Genomic DNA, 9,557 nt, shown 5'->3' with positions numbered 1-9,557 from the left:
GCGCGCCTCCGACGCCGGCATCGTCAAGGAGGTCGCCGACTTCGTCCTCAAGCGCCTCGACAACAAGAGCCCCCTCGTCAAGCAGAAGGTCCGTTACTTATGGCCTCTGATGATTTGGGATCATGTCGTGTTGACCTGACGGGGGGACGAGGATTGGTTGGCCGGTGGCGACGACGATGATTGTTCAGTATAGGACTGGCAGTGGACACTGTTTTAGTGTTCATGCTGATTAGTTTCGCGGTCGTGGTTATGAATTTGTGATTCCTAGAGCATTCTGATCTGGATGGTGTATAGTTACAGGGATTTTCGAGTGTCCAACACTGTTTATTTGTCAGTGTGGGTTGCAGGGAAATAGGCGATTCAAAGTGTTGAAAGGATGGATATAGGAAATTTGGGTTGGTTATCCCAAGCCATAGGTATGGATGACTATCATACCTACTCGTAGTGAGGTGTGGCAATCAACACTATGTCTGGCCAACAAATTGGTTGCCGCTCCATATGTGTTTTTTGACTAAGCATGAGTTCATGGCAGGTGGGCTTGAAGGCTAAGAACCTGTATGTAGCTACTGCCACCCTGCATACCTTCTAACACTCACCGCCCCCAAATCGGATGAACTGTTACCTTCTGTGCAAATTATCTTGACTGGATTTATACAAGTATATAGCTCCTAATGATGGATATCACTGTCCTTCTGCTTATTGAAAAACCTTAAAATGTTCCGTCCATCCAACTTGCTTGCACGTATCCGCCCTAGATTCTGGGTTTTAGAGTAACACTTGCTTGCCAATTACATTGGTTTTCCTGAAGAATTATGCATGCCTAGTTACAATGTTTGACACTAGTGGGTTATATGAGTGTTTTGTTGCACCCTGTTGTTTCTAGGAGAAACCTGTCACGATTAATGTTGGACTTAAGCAAATATTATTGCAATGACAAAATAGAAGGTGTATGTAACCCTATATATTTTTAGCTCACACAGTGAAGTAGGATGTGAAAACGGTATTGTACACTAGAACTGTGATTGCTAATGGCATTTAGAACATACTTTTTAGCCATGGGGTAGTGATCAACTCCAATCCTAGTGATATATCAAATATTTATCAAGATTTCTAAAATATACTAAACTTATGAGTAGCTCCTCTCCAGGTGAACCAAATTTTGCTCAAGGATTTAGTACTTCTTTGCTGAGCGTTTGTAACCAAATTTTGCTCAAGGATGCAGTACTGCTTTGCTGAGCGTTTGTACCGAATGCTCCAGAATGTATTTATTGAATTGTATGAAATTAGGTTTTCTGTAATCCTCAACCCAAAATGTCATCTTTCAATCATGAGTGACCTGCTGTATATTTTCAGAGGAAATGCTTAGCACCTGTGGTGTAATTTTGGTAATTACATTACCTTATGTCCAAGTTCAAATACATTAGTTTGTTTAATAATCTGATGGAGCCCTAGGCTTGAGTTTCTCTGATTCAGTAACATAATCTTTTACCTCCTTTCCTGCTTTCCAGGCTTTGCGGTTGATTAAATATGCTGTTGGAAAATCTGGCACGGATTTCAAGCGGGAAATGCAACGACACTCAGCGGCTATGCGTCAGCTTGTTCATTACAAAGGACACCCTGACCCCTTAAAAGGGGATGCCCTTAATAAGGCTGTCCGCGAAACTGCAAACGAGGCCATTGCTGCTATTTTCTCCACTGAGGACCCTAAAGCAGTTGTTGTGACAGAAGGTCTAGGCAAGCGCATACAGGGCTTTGGAAACACTAATTATGAGCCATCAAGAGATGACAAGAAGTCTTTCCTCAGCGAACTAAGTGAAGTAGTGGGCATTGGTGGTGCTTCCATTAAACAGGGTTTGAGCAACTTTGCTGCCACACATTCAATGATGCCAAATGATAATGGTGGTATGTACAAGAACCCAATTCGCAGGTCTCTGACCACAGAAACTGATAGATATGGCAGGTACGATCCAAGTGAAATTCAAGGTGAGAGCCGTGCTACATCTGGTGCTTCAAAGAATGTGAGTTCTGGTTCTTGGGGTCCAAGTCCCTCAAGTTCAGCATCAGCCGGTGATACTGAATCAAGTCAACCAGGAATTAAGATTCGTGAGGAGAGACTTTTGGAAACAATTGTTACTGCAAGCGGTGTGCGGTTGCAACCCACTCGAGATGCTCTGCAGATATTTTTAACAGAAGCCTCCAAACTGGATGCAGTTGCTTTGAGCCGTGCCCTTGAGAGCAAACTGAACTCTCCATTGTGGCAGGTGAGTTTAGGATAACCCCCTTTTGGGTCTATTTTAACCTTTGGACTTTAGATCATTTCCTTTTGTGGATATAAAAATAACTGTGAATTATGTGTCTTGGCTCCTCTGACAAGTGACAGTGACGAGTGCATATTTTGTAGACAAATCAATTATTTGGTCTTGTTTATTCTAGTTTACACATAGACACTTTGATATCAAGAAAAGTATTAGTATATAAGAACAATATTTGGTATCTTCTTTGATGCATACTGATTTCATTTCTTGCCACATTTACATTGTTACCATCACTAGATATTTACATCTTGTAGATAATTAGAAGTTCAGAACTGTATGAAGTGGGAGTTTGATTTATAAAAAGACTGCTCAACATCAATAGATGTAATTAGAAGTTTCCATTGTACTTACCATACTATAGAGGAATACAGTATATTAAATATGCACATAAGCTGTACATAAGTTGCATAAAAAAGGCTTTGCCCAAGGAACACACATACAAGTATCAGTGATATTGCAGTCCATGATATGCTTGAGCATGTGTACCCAGCAGTCCTGATACTACTGTGAAGCAGCTAGCAGCAGTCTCTCAATTGTCTGGATTTGTGATGTTTAGCTTTCTTTGTCAATATATACCAACTTTTGTTGAATTAAAACGGATTTATATCTGGCAGGGGTTAGTGATAGTGAGCATTCTTTTTTTTGGACGTTTGTTGATCTTATTTGAATAAATTTGGTACACCATTTATTCACATCGTGAATTCTATTGGTTAGGTCACGTGGGTGTATTTTTTAGCTTGATTGATCGCAGCATTTTGATGCTTTTCGTCTTGTTCTGATAAGTACTGAATATGTGTTTGTTTACTGCTCAGGTTCGCATGAAGGCTATCTGTGTACTGGAAGCGGTTGTAAGGAAACAGGATACTGATCCTTATTCCATTGTTGCTTCATATTTCAGTGAGAACAGTGCTTCTGTTGTCAGATGTTGTGAACTGCCACAAGTTTCTCTCAGAGAAAAGGCTTCAAAAGTGAGTCAACTTACAAAGCTGAGTCTCTTAAAATAAAAAATTGTACATATTCCATCGATGAAAGAGAATTTTGAAATAAGTCATGCTCTGTTTTCTGTAAATCACTATCTGCAGTATGTGTATCTTTCTCTAATCTTGAATGACCAAAGCCTTTTTTGTACCAGCCATTGCCAAAGATGTAATAAGTTGTATCGATTTTCTCAGGTATTAAATCTGCTGGTTGGGGAACAACCTACCGGAAGCAAACATCTTTCAGAATCAAGAACTACACCCACTCCTGTTCAGATGCCTGATTTGATTGATACAGGGGATCAGGATGATCTAGTAACTCAGAGTTCAGCTCAAGAAAGCAGCGAGCAGATAATGGGGAACAGTAATTATGCTTCTTCAGTTGATGATTTGCTTGGTGGTGAAACTATTGGTAATACCAGTGGCACTAGCAATGGTAATGGAAGTGATCTGTTTGCAGATGTATCATTCCATGAGGAAGAGATTAAGGAGACTAATGACCTATTCTCAGGCATGACAGTAGAGGAAAAATCCTCAGCCCCCGTGCATGATAACTCTCTGATCGAGCAAGATATATTTGGCAGCAGCCCGGAGCCATTGTTCCAAGAAAGAGTTGATGACAAAGGAACTGTCAATGATTTAATGGCTGGTTTGAACCTTAATGGCACTACCCAAGCTCAGCCTGGACTAAAAGCAGAAACTAACAGTAATCTCAATGGTTCACAGTTCTTTGACATGAACAGTCAGAATAGCCATGTGGCAAGTGGTGCAGCACTAAATGGTATCCTTGGTCAAAGCTCCTTCTATCAACAGGTTCCTATGCAGTACAACTTGTCACCACAAATGTTTGGTCAATCATTTGCTGGGCAGCAATTAAACTATGGTGCTATGGAAGCTCTTCTTGCTCAGCAGCAGCAGTTACTACAGAACTTGGGAAATTTCAATGCTGGACTTGGGCATCCTGCTTTCAATTCAATGAGTGGCGGAAATGCATCTGGGATGCCAGATATTTTCAATTCAAGTAATCAACCTCCACATCAAGTAGCTTTGATGAGCAATTCTAAGAAAGATGAAACTAAAGCTTTTGATTTTGTCTCGGTATGCATTTCCATCTAGTGCCTATTTGTCATGCTTCATTTCTTGCAGACATTAGTTGCTGTTTGCAGTCTGGTAAAAAAAAGCAATATTTTAGACATGGACAGTCCTCCGAGTTCCAACTTCCAAACATAGCTTTGACCACCATTTTTTTTATCACTAGCAATCGTACGCACGCAATGCACGTTGCTTGATTGCATGAGGAACTTATGTACCAATATATGTAGAAAAGCATACTGTAAATTTACTCGTTACAAGTGTTTCCCTTGCAAAAATACCTTAAGGAAAACATGCTGGGCATTAGCACGCAATGAAATGATAGTCAGTAGAAATTAAATAAGCCATGTGTGAATAATTAAGCGATTATTTTATCCAACTTAAATTGTGAACAGTTACTAAAAAATAGTAGTAGTGCATTTGCGAACCATGTTCGTCTAACATAATTAAAACATGCAAGAAAATACAGTTCTCGTGGCATATTTTTTACCCTCAGTATCATTGATGTAGAAGAAAGTAAAATAGCTAATATTTTCTTAAAGAAATATTGCGTAAAAAATGCAGACTTTTTATATTAATACAAATGTAGTTAGGGAGTAACTAATTATGAGTCACTAAGTACATTTAAGAAGCTATTACTATAGGAGCAATTAAGGAAGGTATATGCAAAACATTTGGATTGGAATTTATGAAATTGGATTAAATATTTGGACGGCTTAGATCAAAAGTATCCCAATCAACTCATGTTTTTATATTGGTATATATTGATATGGATATGGATAACATGTTTATAAAATCAAATGCAATTATCTTATGATACATCTACTCACATGATTTTCAAATGGTTTATCTAACTGTTAAGTTGAGTTGAAGTAATACACTGGACACATTCTAGGATTTTACCTTTACCCTTAGGGAGAATATTCAATATTTATTTAGTTTTTGTTGCACATTCTATCTAAGTAATAAACTTAAATTGAACATGCACGTTGTTGAGGCATTTCTTCTCTTCTTGCAATATAGTTTGAAAATTAGGATCGCAAATGTACTTGCAATTTTGGTATGTTGTTTCTGTAGCTTGTATGGATTTAATGGTATTTAGTATGCTCCAGATTGCATCATTGATTTGAGTGTTTTTATGCCTGCATTTATGTTGGTGGGATTGCAATATGGTACAGAGAGGATATGATGATGTGTCATTCTCATGTGCCTCATTTTGTATTCAGCTAGTTTCTCAGTGAACCACCTTAACATTTTACAGAATTGGAGTACTTGATTTTGCCTTGCCTATATAAATATTGAACTTTGTCCTTCAGAAGCTCTTATGCCTTGGGATATTGCTATTACAAGAGCTACAAGTGTGTGGACAGAATAATGGAAGTAAAGTAAATAAGATACTTAGTTTTATGTTGAACTGTAAGTTGCTAATGATGTGACAAGGAACATCATGGTTGAGCTAACTGCGACACTCATTTTGATTCTGTTTATAATCATAAGGGTGCTTGCAGCTTCTGCCCATGCATGTTAGCTGCATCATATTCCTTTTTTTAGATGGATGCTGCATCATATTCCAGTGCCCATGTTAAATGATATATACTCCACTTCGAAACCTAATACAGTAGATCATGTTAAGTTTAATCGACTAATTTGGGACCTCAGTATTTAGTGCCTGGCATTATTGCATAAGAATGTATTGTTGCCATCCTGACACTCAAAGCATCTGCCTCTGTTGTTTAACAACTTCGCTGGTTTTTCAGGATCACCTTGCAGCAGCTCGTGGTTCAAAGAAGTAGACCCTAAAAGAAACGGCATGTTCAGAATTTTGACAAGAACAGAAATGTCAGGCTTCATGGGATTGGCGTACGGCTGGTTTTGCTTAGCATGCAGCAGATGTTGAAGATTATCGCTCAAGGTTCCCAGACTGGGTATTGTGTTGTATTGTGTATTTAGAAGAAGGCTGGTTTAAGTTAAAAAATAAAATGTGAGTTTCATTTTCTTTTACCTTTTTCCCAATTTCTTGTCCTCCTGAAAGAGTCAGACATTGTATATTCAAATATGCTGCGGGATTTTATCTTTTGTTACTTTACGAATACATTTTTTTCTTTTGATGGGAATTGTAAAGTTCGTTAATTTAAGAAAGGTGAAATGCTAGAAGAACAATCATATTTTTGTGGAAGGTGGGAGCTTTCTTTCAAACATTCATATTTGCAAAGGATCTTTGCCTAGGTCTGCCAGTGAGGCCACAAAGCACATTTTCAAAAATATTACAATCCCGCGGAATAGTACAACAGAAAACAGAAACATTGCATACGTAAAAAAAAAGAGACAGAAACATTGCATACGTAAAAAAAAGACAGAAACATTGCATATCCAAAATTACAAACTCAGTATTATAAGCCATGAATGTACAAAGGACGTCTTCCTCTCAAGAGGAATGTAAGCTCTGCTACAACTGAAATACACAATACCATAGTACCATTCCTACAACTACTGTTTTATTCTTCAATGGTTGTCGATGCACCAACTACCAATACTACTGGCTAATATTGTATTCTGCATCTACAACTCTTAGCTCTTTTTGGTTTCTTGGGCGGTGATAGAGTACTGCTACCGCATTCCACAAAGCCGAAACCCTTTGAGCCACTCTTGAGGCCTCCAAGAGCGGACAAGTGAAGATCCTCCTCACCTGCCTGATGTAAAGGATGCTCGGTTTCCCCTCTGACGAGCACTCCATCGACTATGGAGGAAGGCGTCGGGCGATGACAAGGTCTCATGGTGAAGTTCTACGGGACCTGTTTGTATTGTTTTCTCTCTCTCAAGGTCCTTTCCAGTGTTGTGCTTGCATATGTCTCGAATTTTCTCCGCCTCTTAGTGGATTCTTTCACATGGATCATTTTCCTCGTCCGAGAGTTTCCACCCTATCAAAGAGTATACAAAAACTATAGATTTTGTAAATTAAATCTTCTAGAAAGATCTCAGATATGAGTCCCTTTTTGACATATATCATCCAAGATAAGAAGACACGGCGAACAAGCATGGCTTTCAACAACTCCCAAGTCAAAACTTTTCACAACAACTAAGTCGCGGGAAATTGGTAATTGGCTCTGACATCCCACCGGATTGCTGATGGAGTTGAAACAAAGACGATGAAATTTTGAAGACACGACATCTAAAGTCTGGAACAGAACGGCACAGCCTCACTTGCGTCCAACTTCCAAGTACTCGTTGGATCGACAAAGTTAACAAGAGATAGAAACACAATAACAAGAGCATACTGCATCAATTACTGCCACGGTGTCAGCCCTAATCCTATGAAGCACTTGCAGTGCTGAATTCAGTTCTGAGCCAATAGGGTGGATCAAGCATAGGGCTAAACTGTAAATACCAGCACTACTGAAGTCTCAACTTCAGTGACAAGAAAAGCAAGCAAACACGGTTTAGCCATTGCCAGCCGGTGGCCAGTGAACTTGATCTATTGCTTCCCCTACCTGAAACCAAGGAAAGGATAATTACAAAGAAAACTTCAGTGTGTAGTGGAAGAGACACTTAATTTGTTATATGTACATATACGACTTAATTGACGTAACCTGTGAAGAAGTTAACCCAACTTCTCATTCCTCATTTTTGTCTCACAGATGCAGTTGCTGCAGCTCTTCCTTCACGCCATTCAGTCTCCTTTGCAGAACATTAGTATTATACAGTACTAGCCAACGCATAGAAGCTTCAGCCCATCGGATCATCGAACTCTCTTGTGGGTAACAAAAACTAGACGAATATAGTAACTTACCAGTATTTGTCACGCCAATATAGACTTTTTTTTGCGGGATACAACAATACACTGAATGGGGGGGGACGGACGAAGGAACTGCTACAAGCATTTTGATAATTATTAGGAAACAAAATTATTCTAATAACAAAATATTCCATAAGTAGTGTACTACAACAAAGAAGATACTAGATTCGAACAAGCCTACTCATCCAGGGACTGTTGCAGTTAGAACTTAGAAACACTAGCTCCCTAACAAAATTATATTAAAAATTTGCATACATTAAAATGAAGCATAACAGATAATGTTTAGAAACAAATCTGTGTTCAAGGAAATGCATGAAATCCAGAAAAGGATTCTCTTATGAAATTCACTTCAATATGATCGCTCCATGACCTACTCATATCTAACAGCTTATTCAGATTCACTGTGCATATTTTCTCAGACCATTACAAGTCTCGAAAACAAAAAAAATATAGCACGATCATAATAATAACTAGCATACGTATGTAGTACAAGAGAGAAAGATGCTAGTTATTGTTACAAAAATGACTTCTGAATGGATTACCTTCCCAAAAAGCATCTGTTTGAATTCCAGGAGACAATTTCTATTGGAAATTTGCATGTATTGATGTACAAATATTATTGTGGGAGCTGCATACCCATCGAAGGAGTACCTCATGAGAATTCACCGGCATGCCGGCACCGTTGAGCAACCTCAGGAGTATGACGCTCCTCGATCTCTCTTGGAACAACCTCACCGGCGCCTTCCCTGGTACTACGCTATATGCCTGCACCGAGCTCCAATTTCTCGACCTCTCACACAACTCCTTCGATGGAGTCCTTCCAGGCGACATCAATGGGCTATCACCATTGATGACGCATCTCAACCTGCTGACCAACAACTTTAGTGGTGTTGTGCCGACGGCGTCAGCCGAGCTTCGGCAACAACACCACTGAAGTTGTTGGTCGACGTTTTGGGGTGCGTCATCAATGGTAATAACCCATTGATGTTGTCTGGAAGGACTCAATCAAAGGCGTTGTGGGAGAGGTTGAGAAATCGGAGCTCGGTGTAGGCATAGAGTGTAGCACCAGGGATGGCACCAGTGAGGTTGTTCCAAGAGAGAACGAGGAGCAACAACCTGAACCGAGTGCCAAACTTGTATGTGCTATGGTCGGTAAGTGGGTCCTCTAACATACAGTAGGCTCATGGCTGAGTGCAAGCACAGGGATCCTACTAGATCGAGCACAGGTTAAGGTTGTTGCAGACAAGTTGAGCACACCTGAGTTCAGGTTGTTGAAGTCTGGAGGTAGAAGATGTGCTCAGAACCGGACTCAGGTGTGCTCAACTTGTCATGCAACAACCTGAACTGGACTCGGGTGTGCTCAAGGAAGATGCTGGATCG

The 9,557-nt window shown here is 39.7% G+C and overlaps 1 protein-coding gene and 1 long non-coding RNA gene across 6 annotated transcripts; one reads left to right on the top strand and one right to left on the bottom strand.

The window, feature by feature from the left end:
• LOC125531043 (protein MODIFIED TRANSPORT TO THE VACUOLE 1) lies at positions 1-6,560 on the top strand (the record flags this gene model as incomplete). 2 transcript variants are annotated; one of them, XM_048695454.1, is given in 5 exon segments in its annotated part: positions 1-88; positions 1,509-2,261; positions 3,128-3,283; positions 3,488-4,313; positions 6,142-6,560. In XM_048695454.1, coding segments are annotated over 5 exon segments (1,963 nt in total), but the record flags the coding sequence as incomplete, so codon positions are not given.
• A 186-nt stretch (positions 6,561-6,746) lies between these two features.
• On the bottom strand, positions 6,747-9,544 carry LOC125531045. Of its 4 annotated transcripts, none has more exons than XR_007293088.1 (3): positions 8,829-9,544; positions 7,972-8,249; positions 6,747-7,872 (listed from the first exon to the last, which is right to left on the bottom strand). It is a non-coding gene; the product is annotated as an uncharacterized LOC125531045 (long non-coding RNA). The 4 variants fall into 4 exon arrangements; XR_007293086.1 differs by having other exon boundaries at positions 7,972-8,907; positions 9,291-9,544; XR_007293087.1 differs by having other exon boundaries at positions 7,972-8,907; positions 9,294-9,544.
• Between the last annotated feature and the right edge of the window lie 13 nt (positions 9,545-9,557).

The sequence above is a fragment of the Triticum urartu genome, unplaced genomic scaffold (genome assembly GCF_003073215.2).
Source record: "Triticum urartu cultivar G1812 unplaced genomic scaffold, Tu2.1 TuUngrouped_contig_6749, whole genome shotgun sequence".
Taxonomy (NCBI): Eukaryota; Viridiplantae; Streptophyta; class Magnoliopsida; order Poales; family Poaceae; genus Triticum; species Triticum urartu.
This window is presented reverse-complemented; position numbering and strand designations above follow the sequence as displayed.